Source organism: Rousettus aegyptiacus, unplaced genomic scaffold (assembly GCF_014176215.1).
Source record: "Rousettus aegyptiacus isolate mRouAeg1 unplaced genomic scaffold, mRouAeg1.p scaffold_m13_p_16, whole genome shotgun sequence".
NCBI classification, from domain to species: Eukaryota; Metazoa; Chordata; class Mammalia; order Chiroptera; family Pteropodidae; genus Rousettus; species Rousettus aegyptiacus.
The window spans coordinates 50,636,724-50,659,714 of NW_023416291.1; the positions used below are offsets into that span (position 1 = coordinate 50,636,724).

The 22,991-nt window shown below is 42.1% G+C and overlaps 1 protein-coding gene across 12 annotated transcripts in view; it reads right to left on the minus strand.

Moving 5' to 3' along the window:
• Nucleotides 1–973: 973 nt before the first annotated feature.
• RAPGEF2 (Rap guanine nucleotide exchange factor 2) overlaps nucleotides 974–22,991 on the minus strand; it is a 181,061-nt gene continuing 159,043 nt past the window's right edge. For 6 of the 12 annotated variants that reach the window (XM_036233992.1, XM_036233991.1, XM_036233996.1 and 3 more), the window contains 14 exons: nucleotides 19,868–20,025; nucleotides 18,861–19,101; nucleotides 17,723–18,106; nucleotides 16,096–16,307; nucleotides 15,881–16,004; nucleotides 15,213–15,236; nucleotides 13,934–14,157; nucleotides 12,228–12,434; nucleotides 9,841–9,993; nucleotides 8,963–9,085; nucleotides 7,514–7,739; nucleotides 6,393–6,952; nucleotides 4,393–4,683; nucleotides 974–3,137 (listed from right to left, as the gene is read on the minus strand). In XM_036233992.1, coding sequence (XP_036089885.1) covers nucleotides 3,112–3,137; nucleotides 4,393–4,683; nucleotides 6,393–6,952; nucleotides 7,514–7,739; nucleotides 8,963–9,085; nucleotides 9,841–9,993; nucleotides 12,228–12,434; nucleotides 13,934–14,157; nucleotides 15,213–15,236; nucleotides 15,881–16,004; nucleotides 16,096–16,307; nucleotides 17,723–18,106; nucleotides 18,861–19,101; nucleotides 19,868–20,025 — 2,953 coding nt within the window. In that variant the 3' untranslated portion in view covers nucleotides 974–3,111. The remainder of the gene's footprint in view (nucleotides 3,138–4,392; nucleotides 4,684–6,392; nucleotides 6,953–7,513; nucleotides 7,740–8,962; nucleotides 9,086–9,840; nucleotides 9,994–12,227; nucleotides 12,435–13,933; nucleotides 14,158–15,212; nucleotides 15,237–15,880; nucleotides 16,005–16,095; nucleotides 16,308–17,722; nucleotides 18,107–18,860; nucleotides 19,102–19,867; nucleotides 20,026–22,991) is intronic. The other 6 variants (XM_036233997.1, XM_036233995.1, XM_036234002.1 and 3 more) reach the window with 3 other exon arrangements.

A 22,991-nucleotide genomic window follows, 5' to 3' on the forward strand; every position in this document is an offset into this window, starting at 1 on the left:
GTGCCTAGGTCGGTGTTCTGATAGGGGAGCCCCTGGGCTTTACAATGAACAGATGACAGAAACAAGCACACGACCACACACACACACGCACACACACACACACACGCACACAAGCGCACACACACACAGTGCCTTCGTTTTCCGAAAGGTGCGGGTGAAGCTCCTGGTTTTCATTCTCCAATTGTTCTGACGGCCAGATTTTCATAATTTACTCACCAAGACAGCAAAGCACAAATGCCTCAGAAAGGTATCTGAGTTAGCCGGTGGCCACGTGAGCCCGGGGACTAAACTCTCGATTCCTTTCTCAGACTTTCTCACATTTTCTCACGGTCGGGGCCTGAGCTCCCACGTCCTCCCACGCTGACTTTTGAGGCTTCTCAGCAAGTAACCGATAGTATTTTAATACACTTCCGTCTGCTTGAGGATAAGAAATGAGTCCTTCATTTCAAAATGTGCTTGAATAGGGTGTTGCTTTTTACCTTTTTATATATGCGTTCCTTCAGTAAGACAGAAAGTATTGAGACTTACCACACATCAGAACTCACAGACATAACAATGATATTCTTCACGTACTCATCAGAAGTCCCAGATAATTAGCTACCTTGTACTCTGACCTTAGTGGCCGTGACCTTGAATGAGAGTTTAAGTTGTCTGAGGTCCTGTTTCATAGCGCACATATCAGGAATCAAAGTATTATGTCCCACAAATAGTTTTATTGGAAAAGAGTTGAAGAGACAACTGTTGTATAAATATATCATCTCCATTTTTCAGTGAATCTCAAGAAACACTGTGAATTCCGCATATGGTTTGGTTTGACATCAATGATATTAATTCCTTTGTCTAAATCAACAGAAAGCTACTTAAAAGACTGGGCTACCGGGCGGGCTGTCTCCTCAGCCTCCCGAGAACTTGTCCTTATTGTGACACCCAAGGGCTTTCTTCCTCGTTGTTAACCAAAAGCACGCATGGCTCATTGAGAATACAGACGAGGCTTTATGTTATATTTATTTATTTTCCAGCTTGTACAAACTGGATGTAGAAGCATAAACATAGTACATTTCTACCATCTTCAACAAAAATATAACCAATATGTACAATTATTGTATTAAAAATACAAAAGGGATACAGACTCCACCAATGTCTTTCTAAAAGACATACAGGTACAAGTAGTATCAAAAGTATGAGGAAATCACCAGTTAATTGTACATTCTGCACTTGACGTCACAGAGAGAACTGAGATTAGCAGTCCTATGTTCTACAATTACTTAATGCTTAGATAACATTTGTGCAACTTGTGGTAGAGCTAGATTTCTGTCTTTCTATATGCACATGAGGTCCATAGCCTATATAATAAAACTGGCAAAGAATGCATATTACATGTAAAATTACAAATGCATAATTGACAATGTAATATATAAGAGCAAGTAGACAAATGCCATGATACGGAAGAAAATTATTAAATAAAGCACTGACATTGTTTGGTACAGTGAAAAAACACTGCGATTCGACTTTTAAAATTGGAAGCTATTTACGTTTCTCTACTGATCAATATGATCAGCTGGATTTAATGGAAAAAAAAAAAAAAGAAAGAAAATCCAAGACCAGCAGTTCCTCACATTTGAGTACTACTCGGATTGGCGGCCTTCACTTTTCCGGAGTCTGTGCAAAAAAACAACACAAAAATAGAGTGGAGGGGTCATTTCAGTCATTAGAGGGTTAATAGCAGCTGTGAGCAGGTGGTCGCGACACGCAGGCCTTCTCTCCGCAGAGTGTCCGTAAAGCCACTTACCGGTTAGTCTCTGGTGACTAACCCGCCTTGCCAAGGCTGGCATTAATCTAACCAGTTTTTTTTTTTTTTTTTTTGATCTTTCGATCCTCAAGCACGTTAAAGGCTTGTTTATTCCCTAGTGCCGATTCAACAAAGGGAAGCGGTCTTCCAAGAGCAGTGGAAACAGCGGGCACTCGCTCCAACGGTCCCGAGCTGCCGTCACCGCAATGCTATCCAGTTATACACATTTCTCTTTAAAAACGACGGCAAAAAAAAAAAAAAAAAAAAAAAATCCCTAAAACGAAATGAACAAAAATCAAAGAGACATAACTTAAAAAAAAAAGGGGGGGGGGTGGTTTGCCATCCATCTCAACGGAGCAGGACACGTCCTCAAACGACACCGTCCTGCGCTCCATAAGGCTCAGACACAGGACACGACAGTCCTAGTTCTCTCCCCCGGCCATGTGCAAACAGGTTTAGGGACGAGCCCCGCCCACTGGGGAAGGTGTGGGCGGGGCGTCTCGGCATCCTCGGGATTGGCTGACATTTGATGCTCCTCCAGGATAGGGCACTTCGCAGGTGAGGCCAGAAGGACCCCGGGAAGACAGGGTCGCACGCAGGTCCACCCTGCTTCTTCGTGTGACCACACCCTGTCCGGCAGTATTTGGTTTTATTTTTTTCTTTTCTTTAGAGACCCAGGCTGGCAACCCCACTTAAAGGTTCAAAATAATACTGTAATCATTAAATGGATATAACATTTACTCTCTGAACACAATCTTTAAACTCATTTAAAAAAAAGAAAAAAAGAAGGACGTTGTAAACAAGTGGACAAGCACGGTACTCAAAGGATTTCCTTGTTTTTCTTTGTCTTCCTTGGTGGGTTAAAGGCCCCGAGAAGTTCAATGGCTAGCTTTTCTCATTATCCCAATGAGAGACCAAGTGCTGGGACTGGGTTGACATCTCAGAGGAAGATTGTTACAAACCCTTCCAGGCATCGAGAAGTGCAGCCAGAGCGAATCGTCTCGCCGTGATGATCTTGGAATCTGGAATGATCCTGTGTGACGTGGCAGGCAGCAACCGTGGGGACTTGAAGACTTGGTTGCTGCGCTGTGCATTTCAAGCGACAGAGTCTGAAAAGTGCCAGGGCAATTTCTTCACAGTATTTCACATGCAAAGGGGGAAGGAAGAAGGAGAGAAGAAGCCCCATGCTGCTTTTAAGGCAGGGAGGGAGGCAAACTGGTCCACCATCCTCAGAAGGTGAGTCTCCCAGGCTCGGACGCTGGGGGCGTCGTCTTGTGCTCTCCTCGTAGGGGGCCCGCTCTGGGTCCAGAAAAGCCTGTGCCTTAAACAGCAGATACTTGTTCGTCTTCTGCAAACAAGGCCAGGAAAGAAAAACAAATCAATGAGCAAGAAGCTGTTTCTTGTGCTTAGAGAGAATACAATACGTTCACTGACTTGCTAAATAAAAATACCATAGCTATTCTTCTTGGTATACCTCACTTCAAATCTCTGCCTTCTGTTCCTAGGTAATGATGATGAGTGATAATAATTTTAGGATAAAGTATATATGATGCGGTATCTTTAAAGGTATATATAATACAAAAATAGTTACACTGTGTATTTATTGAAAAACTAAAATAAATTCATTGCAAAAAGTTATAAAGCAGCACGTGACTTTTTTATAACATCGTCACGTACACATAGAAAAGTCTACAAGGACGTATAACGAAATGTTAACAGTGGTTCTCTGCAAGTGGCGGGATTCTAAGTCATTTTCTAAGTCATTTTCGCGGTCTGCTTTGTTCTATGATTATCTGCGTACTAAAACATATCAAAATCAAAACTTAAAAAAGGAAAGAGGCGGGCACGCTCTCCCCTCTCCTCCTCATTCTGGATCCGATCGGCCAGGCAGTTACAGGGTGTAAAAAGGCGGGCCAAAAAGTTACAGGGAAGTGTACTTCACCACACGGTCACGGGGAACTCCTTCGGAACTCATTTACAAGCCCAAACGTAATAAGCGGACAGAGCGCTTTGAGGCCCAAGAAGGGGAACCAGCCGCGCCCACTGTGTCACACGTGCCAACTTCTGCGATCTCTATTTTTGAAGCCATTTAGGAAACACACGCGCACGCGCGCACACACACATACGCACACACACATGCACGCGCACACACGCGCACACACACATAAACATGCACGCGCGCACACGCACACGGCAGGCTCACACACGCACATGCACGCGCACACACACGCACACACACATGCATGTGCACAAGGCGGGGTTGCATGCACGCATCCACACATGCACGCGCACGCACGGCGGGCTCACACGCACACACACATGTGTAGATGCGCACACACACATGCACGCACGCATACACACACGCACACACATGCACGCGCACACACGCACGCACACGCGCACACGGCGGGCTCACACGCACACACATGTGTAGATGCGCACACACATGCACGCACGCATACACACACACGCACACACATGCACGCGCACACACGCACGCACACATGCGCGCACGCGCGCGCGCACACACACACACACACACACACACACACACGCTCACACACAGCAGGGCGGGGTCTGCGGCCCGGCGGGCGCGTCCGTACCGTCCTCGTCGGCGGCGAAGCCCGGGGCCGCGCCGGGGCCGGGGCCGAGGCGCGGGTCGCCGTCGCCGGGCTTGTGCCACTGCGGCCGGCCGGGCGGCCGGGCGGCGGGCGCGGGCGCGGGGGCCGCGGCGTCGGGGGCGCGCGCCAGCATCCGCGAGCGCTGCAGCGCCACGCTGTAGTCCGGCGGCTTGCGGGCGGGGTGCGGCGGCCCCTCGGGGAAGTCGGCGATCGGGATGCCCACGTAGCCCGGCGGCGTGGGCGGCGGCTCGCGGTACCTGCCCTCCTTGCGCGCTGCGTGGAGACAAGGCACCGGCCGTTAAAGAGGCTGCGGAAGAGCGACGCCCGTCCGTGGAAAAAGACGACGACGGCGCACGCGGTGTCCCGGCTAACGGGGTGCGGGGTGCGGGGTGCGGGGCGGGGGTCGGGGGAGCGATGTCAACGAAACCGAATCTCAGAACCTGGAACTTGAAGCGAGCTATCGAAAACTTGTCCCCCTGGTCTGAATACAACGGGAATAAGGTCGACATCTAACGACTCTCGGGGGTACTGGAAAGACGAGGCAAAGAGAGACCATGAAAGGCTCTCAGGACTGTGTCCGCAGCGAGTTAGTAGGTAGGCGGCTCAAAGCGCCTCACCTGCGGCCCGGGGACCCGGCAGGTGACGCCCGCTCGGCGCATTCACCCGCATGGGGCAGAGCATCGATCCCACAGCACCTCTGTTCTGAAATAAACTGGGAATAGTAAACCACATGATGCGAATTTACAAACTCTAAAACTGCATGTAAGGTATGTCTTTTTCTTAAAGTCTTTTTTAATTAATGATCATGACCTACAACATGAAAGCTGTAAAGTAAGTAAAATCAAAGTTTATGTTCTTGAAATTTCTAGACCGAACTGTTAGGAGCTGCGAATCGCTTTTCTTTCCTTTGCAATAACAAGTCTGAGTACTAGTTTGTTAAAAGGAAGTACGTTAAAATTTCTACCCTAAGAGGAGGTACTAACGTATCTCCTCTCACCTCGCAAGGATATCAAATTTGACTACTTACATGGTAAAATAATTACAATTCCCCTGCTAATAAAAGTGATGCCTGTAATGATTATGCTCCGGAATTTCTCACTCCATATCCTATGTGTTCAATTACACAGACATTAAACGGATCATAGAAAATACATCCAGCGAGGACCGAGGGAAGGTGAGAGACTTCACAACAGAAACGGCAGCAACAAAGCAGTAATAATGTCTCTCGTGCACGCATCAAATACTATCTGGACACAGGTCAAAGCGCTTTGCTCAGGATTCCTTGAATCCTCAGCACCAACTGTCCTAGAAAAAATTATTTACCTCATTTTACAGATGAGGAAACAGACAGAGCTCAGCACCTCGGCCCAACACCACGACGCTAGGAAATAAGCAGCAGAACAGCGACCTCAGCCCCAATCTGCCTGACGCCCACGCTTTCACTCACTACGTTATGGCTGGGCACCCCCCCTCCCTAGTTCCACAGTGTACGGTGAGAACTCGTTGAGCACAGAAATAATTCGTCTGCATAACAAAAATCAACAGAAGGTTAACAAGCTAAGTATAAGTTCTAAATACAAGTCATCCGAGGGAACGGAACAGAATAATAAAATACTTAAAAGCTTCAACTGAACAAAAATTCTTCCTCTACAAAGAACGGCGGCCCTTCCTGATAATTTTCAGCTCAAAGAATCGATATGGGACCGGAAAATATCCACGACGACCTACTGATCCTGATAGAGAAGATGCAGTGAATATATATACTATTATGGAAAATATTTCTATGTACCGGACCACAGAACTGGGCTCTTCACCACTATTCGTTTCAAGCCCTATACGGCAATAGGGGCGGGGGGGCAGGGGGTGAGGGGGGGGTGTTGACAACATGAGGGGAAGACCCACAAACACACGATTTTACTTTTGAAATAAGTTAGAGGTTAAGGCCACGACGCAGACACGACGAGGCTCTCCAACACGCTTACCGATAAGGCCCTTCGCGGCGGTGGACGCCACAGCCACGTGGGCGGGCACGGGGACCGGTCTGGCTTCTTCCGCGGGCACGGACGGCACGCTGCCGCTCTCGGCCTCCATGGAAACGTCCTTGCCGCCCCGCCGCTTTATTGTGCCTGTGTCGCCTTCGGAGTCTTCCCCCCAGTAGCCTGTGGAAGACGCCCAGCTCGCCCGGGACTGGGCTTGCTCCAGACTCTCCCTGCTTTGAGTCTGCCTGGTGTACTTTGTGCCGGGGTCGGAAAACATCATTTGGTCCACGTGGCCGCCCGAGGCCCACACGCTGGCGGGGTCCCCGGAATAGTCAAAGTGAGTGTGCCCGAACGGAAGCGTCTCCCAGCTCCTCTGGTGCTGGATGGTCTGAATGTTATCGTGGGACCCGCTGGAGCACGAGGTCCAACTGCCGCGGCCGCTGTCGGCAGCGTCGAGGGAAGCCCGATCCCCCTGGTCCTGGGACAGTTCCTCTGCGCTCGGAGAAGAAACCACCGTGGCGGTAGCGTACAGGCCCCGGCTCTCAGACACCGGCGCGTAGGACCTACGCGGTGGAAAGCAACGAGGAAGGAAAAAGCAGGACTGGTAAGGAAGAACCCGCCGATAAAAGCGAACTACGCTTTCCCCAGGACGGTGGCTTTCTTCCATCCCGGGGAGAGGATGGGCCCACCGCCAAAATGCCTTCTGGTGGCCAGCGCGTCACATCCAACTTTCTCACCTTGTCATTAGCGTGAGATAAATACGGAGGGACCAGAACAATTACTTCCTTATAATAAATGAAAATTTTCCTTAGAAGGCTCAAATATAGTCTTATTATTTCAGGAAGATGGCTCATACGAAAGAACTGAGATACATCCTAAAGTCAACCCTCTGCCTTCGGCACAGAACTGTGTTCTAATTAAGAATAAACCTAACTCAAAAAGCACAACAAAAATAGCATGGTACTCGATAACCTAGAAATTGTGAAAATTAGTAATTGGGATGGGAGAAAAGTTCTTAGGCATTGTGTGGAATACATAGAAACACACACTGGGGAGAAAAAAAACCCTTCATTTTTAAAAGATGGAAGAAAGAAGGTACGGAACACTGAAGAAAAGGCACCTACCCTAAGCTGTACTGATCGGGTTCGATCACGGTTCGCCTTTCCACCCTGCCCACGCCGAGGTTTGTCTCCACGATGCTGACGGAATGCCTCTGCCGCCTCTCATCGTGCAGAGAGACTGGCACCGAGTCGAAGGAAGAATTGCTGACGATGCTGGATCGTGAAGAAATTTCACTGTGGCCGGAATCTGAAAAGTTATCCACAGTGCCACTGGGAGCCAAAGTGTAACCTGCGTGGGAAAGACAATCATGTCAGTTAGATGCTGTAGGTTTAGGACATAAAACTGAAGTCTACCAAACAGAAGTAAAAACAAAAATTATAGGCCAAAGGCATCGCCCCTGAAATGGGGGGGGGGGACCTTTTACTTGTGGAGAGCGGGTGAATGACATAAGGTAAATTTTTACTCAAATGGAGCTTAACTTGCTTAATAAAAGTTTAGACATGAGATGGGCCAGGAGATGATGCAGAAATCGTGGTACTACTCGACTATCCTTAGTCCCTAAAATACACGTTTCACCATTATTATTAGCTATATAAAAGAGACTATGAACAACAATGAGGATCAGATTTAAAAGTATGTTCTTTTCCAAACTGCGAAGTCAGTAATCTTGTTCCCGAAGGTTTTCAATTTTTAGAACTTGATGGCATACAATCATTCAACTGGAAATTCGTATTATACTTAGAATTTTAAGTGGATGTATAAGAAAGAAAATCTGAAGAAACTATCTTTGGATTTCTGCTCTTTGGTTTTTCGACATTAATAATATATTGGACAAATCGCATAAAAGCCGGTTGTTTTGAAGAGTGTAATATACAAAATCTCCATTTTCTCCGTAGACCCTCACTTTTAAAAATACCTAAACAGATGTCCATGTTTCCACCTGCAGGACACTTAACACCCTGTGTTGCTAAAAATAACTTTGAAAATCAGAAACACACTTATCTTGATATTTTTAATGAAAAATATTCATATCTTCTTTCTGAGCACTCATTGCTTTGAAAACAGCACTAAGGATCTTACATTATTTAAAGTATTGATTTTCTATGATTCTATGTATGTGATACAAACGTTTCAATGCCACTTAGCTAATAAAAAGTTCAATCTAGAGCATCTGAATTGTTGCTCATTTGCCCTCTAACTAGGATTTCCCCATCTTTTCAGTAAAATTTTAATTCCTGATTTATTTTTTAAAGGTTGCACAGGTCTTGATAAGATTTAATGTGCTCATCTATGAAATGTGTTTTTATAAACCACATTACAAGTTCTGACAGATAAGATTTAAAGCCTCCCCTGAACGGCCTGTTTAAAAAAAAAAAAAAAAAAAAAACCATCTCTAGAGAAACGATCACTCAGATGGAGCACTCGACATTTAGGAGGAATTCTCCCATTTTCCTTAACTAATGAGATGATTCCTCTCTCTCCCACCCCGCTTTTGGTTCTAGAAACCCCACCTATCCCATAGGTCCGTGGTGCATTGTTATTCTTGTTACTGTTCTCACTTCCAAGAGAAGAGGAGGAACTGGTTAAGTCCAACTGCCCGGAGCCAAAAGATCTCAGCTGATTGCCAATGCCACCTAACAACAGGATGAGAAAAGAATTTAGCTGTATCCGTTTGACAAGGACAGCAGAGACTGATACCCACATAAAAATGCACAGATACCTGCAATATCTAAAAAGTGAAACAGGAGAGGCATTTGCTGTTTCAGTGAAATCTCACAATTTAGTAACCTTTTTGGCCTTCCTCTAGGGAAAAGTTTCTTAGCATTTATCATTGGCTTCATACCCACTCAGTTAAAGGGTAGGAAAAGAAAGCATCCCGGAGGGTTATATGGCAGAAAACTGTCTATGATTTTAATATAAGAAAGCATCAATGTAAAGAGGAAAGTCTGACTGGGTAAAATTAAAACGAGACAGCAACAAAAAAGGTAATCAAGACCCGTGTTAATACAATGAAAAAATAAATCAGGAAGGTATTAGTTTTTATGTTTATAAAGCTCTCTATTCTATAATTAATATTATACAATCAATCATCCTTAGTTAGAACAACTTTTAGTGTAAAAAGATGTCCACACTTGCAATAAATAACTCAAAAAGTATTTTTTAAAAGGCCTTATCTAGTTCTAAGTTTACTACTACTTACTATAATACTGGAAATACCAAAATTCTTCTCAATTTATAAACAGAGAGAAAAAAAAGTCCATTGGTTATTATTATATAGCAGAACACTTTCAATGGCTCTAATACCAAAGTGATGTAACATAAAACTCTGGGATTCGTTATAGCCGAAATGTACAGATCGCTACAAAGGGAAACACTAAGTCAGTTTTACCTTTCCTTGGAGAACTTTGTGGCGAAGTCGGGGGAGAAGAAAATTGAGAAGATGCATTTGATATCGTATCTTCTGTCTGTTTCTTGTGACGCTCCAGACTTCCTTCTTCAGACAAAGAAAGGATTTTCTTTAAAGCTTGTGGAGAGTTTATGCCTATAAGAGAAAAATAAATAAATACGTATTTCAAGACTGAAAAGAAATAATGTTGAAATGAAAAAAAAACAAAAAACAAAAAACTTTTGTGTTAAGATTTCATATTGCATTTAGTTTCGACCTAGTTCCATTTTCGGTGGTCTGTGCGCTCGTCACAGACAGCTCACAGAAGGCACAAGACGCTTGGGGTTTGGTCTCAGATTGACACCTCCCAGAGTTACTGCTTCTGATATTTTACTTTAGGCTCCAAAGCTTAACGCGATCGCGCCATCTTTATTCAACAATATGTCAGACGACGACTGGACAAAAAGAACGTTCATTGCTGAGAAGCCAAGTTTGAACCAGAAACAGGTATTTTCACGTCGCTGGGTATGTTAGCTCTGGGGAAGTGGCGGAGGTCAAGAGCCAAGAGCTAAACGGAAGAGCAGGGAAAGCAAACGGAAGAGTTCTAAGGAATTCCAGGGAGCCAAGGTTTATGCAATAAACAGATGAAAGAAGGGAGGGGGACGCCCAGGAAATGGTCGTGTCACAGGGACCATGACGGGCGTGATCCAGCGCCAAGTGAAGGATCAGGCAGAATGAGGGTGGGGAACAAAAGGATTATATATGCTAATACTAGGTGATTTTTCAAAAAAATATTATTAAATAATGAAGTCACATTAAAATGTTCTACAAAGCCTCTAGTATTATTATGAAGCACTCTTAATTACTTTATTCCAAACAACAAAAAGATATTTAGGAAGGATTTACAGCCTGAAACTATCAATTAATGCTGGTTTTAATGTTCTTAGACTTTACAGAATCCATTAAAGAAGAGGCAATGAAATGTAATATTTACCCCTTTATTTCACCTCATGTGTTTGATGTTGTTTTAATATAATCTTTTAAAATCATTTTGAAAGCAACATTTTAATTACATGTGTAGACACTAATATACATGAATGCATGAAATACCAACCACATTAAAGCTATATGAATGGTTTTGATTTGGAATGCAGACAGTATTTGGACAAAACTATTTTGTGAATTAGATTCAAGGGGCTCGGTATCGCTAAATTAATAGTTTATATTATATGACTTTAAATGTTTAATGTTCAATTAATTATCAAAAGAAGACACGTGACTGTTTTATCCACATTTGTAAAGTTCATAAATTCAAATAGGTCTAAAAACATTTTGAAAAATATTCTCTCTGGGAAAAGAGGGGATAGCTTTGTATGCAGCACACCTGCATTTGGGCTAACAGGCTACATTTGGCTACAAGGAGGACTGAATAACTTCGATATAAGAAGTTCAGTGTACAAGAGGAAAGAGAAGTCAGATTCCACGGAAATAGTGGTCAAGAAAGATGTTATGCAGATTGTTTGAGACCGGGAGCAATACAAATATTTGAAAGGGGAAATGTCAAGTAAAGGGTGTTTTTTTTCTCACTCTTCCCCAATGTCAACTTGCTAATCAGGAGAAATGAGCCAAAAACAGAGGGTATGAAGGATGTGCTATACAAAATTCTTGCCCAACTCATAAGGACAGGAACAGCCAATACCCTATCTTATCTAAGTAAATGCTTTGCTAACGGTTTCTTAAAAAATTTATTTCCCTTTGGTTAACAGTGTTTCCTTTACATATGTGAAAAAAAAACTACCAGTAAATTTTATGAAAAAATAATTTTGCTGTATAATTTACATAAAGGGACTACACTAGTAGATCTATTACTTTTAATAGAGAAGATGAAGCATGATTTGGCTCCTTAATATTCAGGAATTACTTGTACCCTCCCACCCCCCACTCCAGTTAGAGTACCAGGGATTCAACAAATAAGAGTTTACCTCCAGACAAGTCATTTCACTTAAAAAGACATTTTGCCTAAATTCCAGTAATTAATTGATCGTAAGGCAAAATCAGTTTCAATAATGTACATAGACAAAGCAACTTCTATGCTCATTAAAAATTAAATAAGTAAAAGCATAATTTCTCCACTTTATGCTCCCACCCCCCACCATGATAAATGAGCATGATTAAACCAGTCTACGAAATCAGGCCCTTCCGCTGGCAAAGATAAAGTTTAACTTTGCCCATCGACGTTTTATTAAGAGGTAACAATCAGGGGGAGACTCGAGAATATTACACAAAGTTAGTTTTCTAAGATGAGCATTTGTTTTTGTTTTTGTTTTTTCCTAATCCAAAAAACATGACTGTCGGGAGCACCAGAAGAGCATACGGATTTGATCACCTACCGAAGGGGGGGAGGTCCTTCACGGGCACCTTCTTTCGTGAGGGGTACAGGGACACGGCGGGAACCTGAAGTCCTTGGTTGACCTTGTGCGGCGTCTGCTGCTGCTGGGCCTGGGGCTGGGCTTGTGCCTTCTGCTGCGACCCTGCCCTCGGAGCCACCGGGGAGGTCTCCGTTTTCACGGGCTTTTTGTCACCGGGATTCTTAGGCACTGATAATTGTTTGGTTTGAAAAAGAGAACAAGAAATTTAAGACATCGGTAGCTACATATGAGATAATTTTAGAACTGCATGAGGATGTTCTGCAATTAGAATACTAAAAAGTGCATTCTTTTCTCTGTTGTCTATGGAAAGGACAGAAATGCGGGCAGGAGGTAAACCCCAGCTAGTTACAGAAAATATTAAACGCGACGGAACAGAGATATTTATCTTATGATATTAGCTATCTCAAAAGATGACTGTACTATTCAATACCACATTAAAAATATAGAAAGCTGTAGCTAGTTCCCTACCTTATGTGTACGTATATTCTACAAAACCACAAATGTAAAAACTACAACAGGAGAATTGTTAGGAACTGTTTTTCTAAAGTGGTGTCCAAAATTCCTTTACATATATGAGCTTCGTTTTTATTTAATAAATGGCATTAACTAAGCGATCCTTTTACTACTAAATTTTCTCTCCCATAGGGTAGAATCGTATGAGCTAGTGCTAGCTAATACTGTTTGAGCATTATACTGAGTGTGTAATTCCATGGCCGATAGAAGGCAAACCAATTAATAGGGCAATTAAATCCGATATATATAGGACATTAATATTAAAGTCATCTGGATGACGGATGTGCACTTCCTGCATTTTATACGCAAAGAAGCTGAGGATTAGGGAGCTCAAGCAACTTGCCTAAGGTGCTACAGCGAGCATGAAAAACAAACAGGATTTGATCTCAGACCACTCTCGCTTCAGAGGACGCGCTCTTCATCACAACACACAGAGCGTTTACAGTCCTGGGTAAATCTGAGAACTCGAATGCTCTCAGGTCATCGATCTAACATTTTCATTCACGACCAGGTATCCTCGCACCTGCCCATACAAGACCCGGCCATTTCTTAGATGGAAGGCGCCTCCGTCTTACAGATAACAGGTGCGCGTCTAGCCTGGCCACATTTTTAAAGCCTGGGAGGCTACACGTTCAGCGGAGTCGTGGTTCACTGTGTGTCGCAGAACGACTGACTGCTTTCTGTGGCCGCCGAGCTTCATGCTGAGTGCCGTCTGGGCTGAAGGTGCAAAGGCGGCAGCCTATCTAGTTCCCTGCTGCTCTGCCCTGGGGGCCCCTCGCCCCCCTGAGGTGGCCTATCTATTCGGAAGCATCTGTGAGAAAAAGAGGGATGCGAATGGGAGAAGCGTCCACCCCTGTGTCCCCTGCCTGCATACCGGCTATACTGGAAACAATCCAAAACAACGGTCGCCCTAAATCGGTCTACGGGGTCGACCTCCCCACATGAACCCTGCTGAAGGAGGAGGCCCAGCCCAGGACACTGCTGCGTGGTGTTCGACAGCAACATTCAAGGGCAAGGTCAGTGCACCTCGAGATGCTCTATCGCCCTCTGCCCTGAGCCGCGCTCGGTCCCCACCCGCACAGCATCGCACGGGAAACCAGCGTGCACTGCGGTCAGATCTGCGGCCACTTGCGGGGGGGGGGGGGGAGACTCACGTGTGTTGGTCGCTGGCTCGCACTGCAGGGACAACGTCTGAAGACTCTCCTCGTCCATTTCGAGCTCCAAATTGGACAGGTACTGCTTCACTTTTCGAGCCATCTGGGCATCTTCGTAAAGCTTTTTGGCATTGAGAAAGGAACTACGACGTACCCGCTTTTTATGACCACCTGTCTGAGCAACATCTAGCACTGTTGCGTTTGTACTACCCTGGCTGAGAGACCTGGAAGATGAAAAGACAGCTATCAAGCACGGGATCGCTTGATCTGCATCATGCCAAGACTTTACAGGAACGTTCTATGTTCACAGGTTACATGCTTCATTCTGGTAACGTCGACTGTTACGCAGGACCACAGAATAATATAGATTAATTTTTATTTTTCGAGTTAAAAAAGAATCCTACATACATACATACATATATGTTTGGTACCTGTTCAGTTCTAACTGGAAAATTCTCCTTTTCACATCAATAGACACTCAAGGCCGTCTTCTCATAGAAGTCGGCACAGAATAATGATCATATGTAAAAGCTCATGCAAGAATACAGTTATAATTAGGATTTACATTCAATTTACTTCTCCTTAAAAGGATGTTTTATATACTTTTTTTTTTTTTTTTTACAAAAAACTATTTGCAATGTTTATAATTCTTTTCTTATTTTGGGGGTTAAATGTAGTGAGATTCTGAGGTAACATGGTCAAATTGTTAATAAAATGGTCATGCAAATGTAAACATATATGTATAGAAACCAGCACATGAATTGTTAAGAATTATTTTTAAAAAGAATTGGTTTATAGAATGAAAACAGTAGTTAGTTGAGCTGTAAAAAAATTTAGTTTTAACGCCTAGGGGCACCTTTTACATTACATACATTGACTTCTCAAATATCTGTGCAAGTGTATTTAAATTGCACAATTTTTCACTTCTAACATCCTTCCCCACTACCCCCTCATCCCGCTCCAGGCTTTTCCCATTTCAAAACATAGAAATTAGATTAAAATAAAATCTTTCTGAAAGCTCAGAAGTATGTCTGTCCTACGGGTCCCCAGAATATTCCTCAACCATCTCACAGCTCCCATGGATCATGACCTCAAAAGCAAAAGCCCCAACGGATTACACTTGAAGTCGGTTTGCCAACTGAAATTCTGCTAGAGCCAAGAGGGTTAAAGAGTAAAGTGCCAAAATGCAAAAGCGTCAGAAAATAGAGCAGGTAAGGAAACAACACAATGAGCAGAGTGAGTAAGAACCGTGTGGGTGTGCAAGGTCTCCGGCACTTACCCCAAACTCCGCCACTTCTTCTTCCTGTGAGTGAGAGCCGTAGGGATGGAAGCATGGTGTAGAGAGAGAGAGACAGAGAGATCACAAGCTCAGAAAGAAAGGACCAGACTTCTGGATAAGCAGTACAAGAAGCCCACAAACATTAAACTGCATAATCGCCTCACGCGCGCAGATTTACCTGAAATAATTATGTGGCTCCAAAGACAAATATATTTAATTTTTTTGTTGTCGTTTAAAAAAAAAAAAAAAAAAGACTCTTGTCCTCTCCTTCGCTGGACTAATCATTTTTGACTACACCGACAGCTAAATTGATTGTGTTCATAGTGAAACAATACTGTTTGGATTATTTACACAGTTTAGTTCTTACTACCAATTGTGAGTTTTAGCTCTACGTGTCAGTGTTCTGAAAAATAAGGAACACATTAATTGTGCCTCATGTTAAATGAAAATTTTATGAAGGACAGACTCTTTTCACTGACCGTCAAAAGCACTCTTGATACAGAATAAGACATTTATTCCAAAGGAGAGCTCAGTGGAGACCCTTTGCATGACCTCGTCCAATTTCTGCCATGCTACAAATATATTCAAAAAATGTCTAATTTATCAGGAAGCTTTAAAAACTCAACCTTCTCTAGTCCCACATGCGCCGCTGAAGACGACATACTCACCGAGTCCTGAACATGAGAGCAGGGTCCATGTTCACTGAAGCCATTCGGCCAACATGACGGATTTCTTTTGCAATCATCCTTAGCTTCTCAAAATTGACCAGCCCATCGACTTTTGAGTCATTTCCTATCATTGGCAAAGAAGAAAAAGAGAATCACAGGGGATTTGGTCTATCCGTTCACAGGTGAAGGTTAGAACCCTTCTACTTTATATTTACCTTCGTGAAGGAACGTGAGATCCTTCTTGATAACTGGGAATAAAGGGATTATGGGAGGCTGGAGGTTTTGACTATTGAGAACATTGCGATATTTCGCCATGTTTCTGGAAGGGTCGAACAGGTCTTGGAGATCTTGAAATAGCTTTTCGTATTTATTGGGAAGTTTTTCCCAGGTGGTTCTCAGTCTTGCTACTGGCGCCAGGTTTAGGCCACTGAGAAGAAGAAAGGAAAAGCGGGTACAGAATTAAACGACACAGGTAAAACAGTGCGCGTCGGCTCATTCGCAGATAACACCTCTGTGCGCAGGCCGTAACGACGCGGCAATTTGCGGAAAGATGCGCAAGAAACGGTGAACAGTTCCAGGTCTTGAGGATGAAAGGTCGGGGGGGGGGCGGGTTCTAGCTTTACTCTTCTTTACGATCCGTTTGCCGTGACCAAAACCACGAGAGGGTCAGCATCATGACCTCAAAAGCAAAAGCCCCAACAAAAGCAGCGAGTTTGTTTCGCTGCTTCGCCTCCACGCACGCACGGAGCAGTGCTTGGCACACAGCAGACTGACCAAGCATCTTATGATAATAATAATAAAAAAATAGAACGGAAGTCATAATAGCAGTGAGAACATGATCAAACTCCGAGACAGAGATAACGACCAATGTAATAATCCCCATCGGTGTCAACGGAGCTCATCGCTTCAGCCTGTGTTTTCCTCCAGCCTCAATCTAAGCACTTAAAACGGAAGAAAGGTAACATTTATAGGGCCTCTCCTCTGTGCTGTCTGACGGAACTCCATTCGTCACAGGAGTCCCCCTTATCCACGGTTTCAACTACCTGCGGTCAACCCCAGGACTAATATATTCAATGGAAAACTCCAAAAAACAAACAATTCCTAAGCGCACCATTCTGAGTAGAATGATAAAATCTCGTGTTTTCCCGCTTCATCCGTCCAGGACATGAGCCATCCTTTTGTCCAGTGTGTTCTGGCTGTATACACCCCTCTTCCATTAGTCACTTAGCAGCCATCTAGGTTTGTCATAGTATTTTAGTGTTTACGTTTAAGTAACACTCTACTTAATACTGGCTCCAGAGCCATTCTCATAACTTTTATTGTAGTATATTGTTCTATTTTAGTATTAGTTACTGTTGTTAATCTCTTACTACGCCTAACTTTAAATTAATCTTTATCATAGGTATATACGTAGAGGAAAAAACAGAGCATATGTAAAGTTTGGTACCATCTGTGGTTCCGGGGATCCACTGGGGATCTTGGAACGTATTCCCCATAGATAAGGGGGACTACCATATGTCATTTAATCTACTTGATAACTCTGGTATACAGTTATTTTACCAAGAAATAAACTGATGCTCAGAGAAGTTCAAATAATCTGCCCAAGGTCAAAGAGCTAAAAAAAAAAAAAAAAGGTGAATGTAGATATTGCTGGGCTCCAAATTAGCATACAAGAGATTAATTTAAATTAAAGATTAAGATTAGGATTCAGAGAAAAAGAATTGTTTAATATGACTCAATTAAAAATGACTACACTTACACAAATTACATGGCCTTCCTGGACTGATACATATTTTGAACTTGCAGACTGAATCGAATCTTAAGACAAATAAGCTCTCTTACCTGATGATTGCAAACATTGAGTTAAAATTCTTGCATTCCCTACAGTGTAGCGCTATCTTGATGAAATGCTTGATAATCTTCATCCTCTTCAGCTGGTTCGTTTCTCTCAAAATTTCAGATGCCACCCAAAACGTTTCCTGGTTAATGACTTCCTCGAATTTCTTCAGGTTGGCACAGCTGGTTTTTGATTTGAGTTTAAACAAGTCGTCGATGTATTCGGTGGGTTCGATGTTGCGGAAGAGTTCGAAATTTCGCATGGAGAGCTGTGTGGCTACTTCGACCGTGCTGAGCTGCAGCAAAGAAATCTGACTCTCTCTCAGCAACTCCTGAGCATCTTCATCTGAACAGAGGGTTTCCGTTTCCATGTTGTTTTTCAAGTAATATCTAAGAAAAACAAAGTGCAAAGCCTCAGCAACGGTCTCATGATATTCCTTGGGAAAATAATGCTACTTTTTTACAGGACGTTTTGAGAACACTGAGTAGAAGGACAGAGGAATTCTTTCTGGCCACCAGAATGCGGCTGCTGCCCTCGTCACCAGATCGTAGAATCACATCCCCAGAAGTCGCTGATGGAAGCGCACAAATCACATGGAATTTCAAGGGTATCATTCATAATTCCCTTTCCTCCTGTCCTTCCCAGGATTATTTTACCCCTTTTATTCTTGCTAAAAACAATGGAAAATAGCTAAATTTAAAATTTCAGGTTAAATAAGGAAATAAGCTCTACAGAGGAAGCAGGAGAAATCAGACACAGGTCATTATTCTGTCTTCCCAGAGAATCTGTGACCCTCGATGGGTTCAAAATGGATCAACCCAATGTGACTTCACATCGGGCTTTCTCTACCATTCTGCCAGCCCAGAGAAGTTCCTGCTCGCACGCCGGCAGGCAGTCAACAACATTCAGGTCACGGCGCCTTTGTTTTGAACAAGTTCTTAAAGAGATCCTTGTGAGGGCTGAAATTTGCTGTGTGCAATTACTTCGATAAAGCAATTCCTGGTGAAGGGGGAAAAACTTTGTAATACGCGGGGTTGCTTACTTATTTTAAAAACCCTTTGAAATCAAGTGTTCCTCTCCTAGACTTTTATGCATGTTTGAAGGGGGCGGTAAACACATCCAAGAAGACAGGCGATCGTATACCTTCCGCTAAGCTGTATTCTGTCGGCGAGTTTGGAAAGCTGGTCTGGAAGTCGTCTCTGTTTGATGACCCCCTCGGGTGTGACGGAGACCTCGCACAGCGAATACTGATCGGGGGTGGCGGTCACAGCGAACTCCCTGATGGCCTGAATGACTACCTCTTTCGCTGTGGTGTCCTTGCTGATCATGATGTAGCGGCTTTGCTGATCGGCCTTGAAAACCCGTAACACTTGATCTGGCAGGTCTGGGGGAAAGAAAAGCCACATGGAAGTAGGGAGAATTTTAACTTACGAGATTACAATGAAGTGAAGTAACCTGAAAAAAAAAAAAATCTCCTTGGAAAAGATAATACTAAAAATGTCACCTCTTCCTTACTGTAGCTCTTTGTTAAAGATTAAAGCAGTCAATATACTGATGTTACAAGAACACATTTTCCTCTATAGATAACTGAATAAACTACAGATAAATGCAAACGTCAATACACAATAGCTGCACATAAGACTGTTGGGTTAGTGGCAAAAAACGAAAAATTTAAATCTAAAGTTTATCTTTATTATATTGAAAAGCCTATTAAGTTGACCTATAATATGCCTTTTACTCTATTTATTTAACATGACCTTGGTAGCTGAAGGAAACTGGACTTTGGGTGGTAAACACACACTAGAATATACAGATGTCCAATTATAATGTACCCCTGAAAATTATATAATTGTATTAACCAATGTTACCCCAATAAACTTAATAAAAAAAACCCTTAAAATAATATGACCTAGTAATGCCTGCATGGCATGTGTTATCTTCATTTTATAAAAATATGAACACGAGTTCAGAGATTAATTTGCCCACGGCCATATCGAAACGGTCTCAAGAATAAAGAGGTGGCTCCAATTGTTGGAAACTGAAGGTTCACCCTGACTCTGATATAATCCATGCCAAACCAAAAGAGATGCATTAGAAGGAAGAGGATGACGTGACTGCTGTAATACAAAACGAATCTGCGTGACGCTCACCAGGCGTCGCACTGAAGTCTAAAATGCGATGATGTGACTGCAGCAGGTCAGGGTTACTGGAGGACAAGGTCCCGCTGACGGGCAGCGCAGTTGGGATGTGCTTGGTCTGCCTCAGGCCAACTATGCTGTCATCTTGAGACTGACCGATCCCAATGTCACTGAACAGAGAGGAAAACCAGAAAATACATAACCGACGAGTTAAAACGTTCTAACATCCATACGTAATAGACGCGGGCCACAAATAAACCCTATTTCATAAACCTTGCAGTTAATGTACAAATATCACGAATATATCTGGTTGAAAATTGCAAAAGCAGTTACTGCTTAAGTGTATCCGACTCCACTTATTTTGTTGTTCTTGAGTATATAGTATGTTTCTCTGAAATCTATATCTTTTTAACAAGGCAAATCATAACAAATATTAGTGTTTTCTCGGTACGGAAATACATTCGAGAAAAGTTAAGCTCTAGTGAACTAATGGAAATAGATTTAAGAAAAAGCACATCAAAAAGAACGCATTTACTGACACATCTGATATTTTGTTAGTATTTTTAAATAGCAACCTGTTCTTGTGGTTTGAGTTGACTCAAGGTTTTGAAGTTGTTATGTATATAAACACTTTTGTTGAATTCCACACACACACACACACACACACACAACGCATTTTGTTGCGTTCAACTGATGACTTCTGCATCAGAATGATAAATTGTTTTATAATCTGATCTTTAAGAGTTGAAGAAAGTGAGTTAAATGAACAGAGGGAAAAAAATTCCAAACTCCTCCTTTCATTCTCTGATGTTTCAGAGAAATAAATGAGATCATTACGGAGTCAAATGTAAATAAATCCCGACACAGACATTATTTCTTAATTATACAGAGCATAAAAAGCTGTGGCACATGGTGACATTTCTTAGTACCAAAGAAGAGGACATGGAAATCCAATGATTCACTTTTACTTTTAAATCTCTACTCAGAATTTCTAGTTAAACATTTAAGAGCCCACAGAGAAATTCTGCTTATTATAGATAGCTACAAACTAATTTCCATTTCTAAAAAGCCCGTTACTGTGAATAACTCTTAAAACCTACTTTAATAATATATAAAAATTATTTTTAGATTTGAAGATTCGACTGTTTCCAAACCGAAACATCAAAATAAAACAATATGCACGCACAAACACAAAAACACTAGATCATAAGCAAATGGTTACAGTTCTGTCGAATTTCTATAAATACCTTGAAACAAGAGGGAAAAAAAAATCATACTCAGACTGAAATGTAAACCAATGTATCATAAACAAAAGTATGGCATTTGCATAAATTAGGTTTTTAGACATTAGAGCTGGATCATAGCAACTTTTTAATGGCTATGCTAAAAAGAGATTAGGCAGCATTCTTTTTATTTGGGGGGAAAATAGAAATTATAGAGGTAAATACGCAAGGACAAGAGCTTTCTTTTAAAGTCAAAACAAAAATTAAAGATGAGTTTAGCGTAAATGCTTCCAAATTTAAAGTAAGTCCATGACAAAATAAAATTTCCATTTAAGCACAAACAGGCATTGCATATAAAGACAAAGTATTACTGTTCTGTGAAACATTAAAATCTTCACATTATGAGTAGAATTTTTCTTTTTAAACATATAAGCCAGTCTTTACCGCCAAAAATATCAGATGTCGTACACGACATGTGACAACTACTATGGGTTCAGACGACACATCTAGCTGACTGGGCCACTGTTGGTGCAAACGGCTGTAAATGCTAGTACATACTCCAAGAATGTCCGAAAAGAGTTGCCTTCTTAAGAAATGCTTCTCTACAACATTTTAACACTTAACATGACTGAGCTCTCTCCCCTTGTTTGTATCTCTGTTATTCACAGACATGAAGATACTCTTGGACTGAAACTACTTTATATTCAAGATTTAATTCAGAGAAGTTTGTCCCTGAGCACATCCTCTTATTTGACCTCTCCAACTCTCTCCTCTCATCGTGACTGAAACTGTTTTTTGGCCTTTGTTAACTTAATAGTCTGTTGACTTAGTTCCTCTTTATTTCTGGGTTCGTCAGGCTCTCTCTACTTATCTGACAACCAGACCTGAATTCTACAATGCTCTTGCCTCGCCCTTTCCTTTAACCCTGTATTCACATGACTCTGTCATGCCTACCCCTGCCAATGTGCCATCATTCAGCATCCTACCTTCCGTAACACTGATAATGTTTGAGAGAAAAACAAAACGAAACAATATTCCAGAAGACTTCTTTGACGGACCAGCTCAGTGACTTTGTCAAAAAAATCTTCATAAACACATGCTGACTTCCGCGAGAAATTTTGGTAATAGTGTAAATCAAGTCTATCATACCAATATGACTGACCCTAGAGTTTACTGAGCCCTCTTTTAAGTAAATTATTTATCACTTCAATTGTATTACATATATGAATTATTTCAATCTTCATAAAATACATAAACGTCATACATTTTCTTAATTATAAACGAGATGTTTTCTCAGTGTTTTAAAATCGACACATCTAATCATTATCCTTCTTTCTTTTCCCTTCTCTAGCATTTGAATATGGTCGTAACTACAAACAGAACAAAATTATACATAGTATTCTCATGCTGTGTTCCTGCCAACATCCTGTACTGTGGATGGATTACATTGCAGTTCTTACTTGTCGCATTTCTATTAATACTTGCCAGGGTCATGCTGACTTCTGTTTGATTTTTTTTAGGTTCATATTTAACTCATGATCAAATATAGCTCTGAAATTTTTTGTTATTGTTTTATTACTAATTCTACATTTAAGTAATTTTTAAAATTTGTTTTAAAATAAGGTTTTTTTTTTTTTAATCAAAAAGGGTCACATTAAAATCAATTCCTATTTTCTGTAATACCAGCAGACCTAATTCATGATCCCTTAGAAACTTACTCAACATAAACATATTCTCAAGTCTATAAATAAAATCATCATCGTTTATCCTTAGGACTCTGCTGTTGAAGTCTTTTTTAGCTGACATAAATCCATCAAACATTATAGTTCAATGGGGACAACCCGAGTTTGACACTCAACCCATCACTGATATTCGAGACCATATCTCTCTAATTTGTGGATGAAAATTTTATC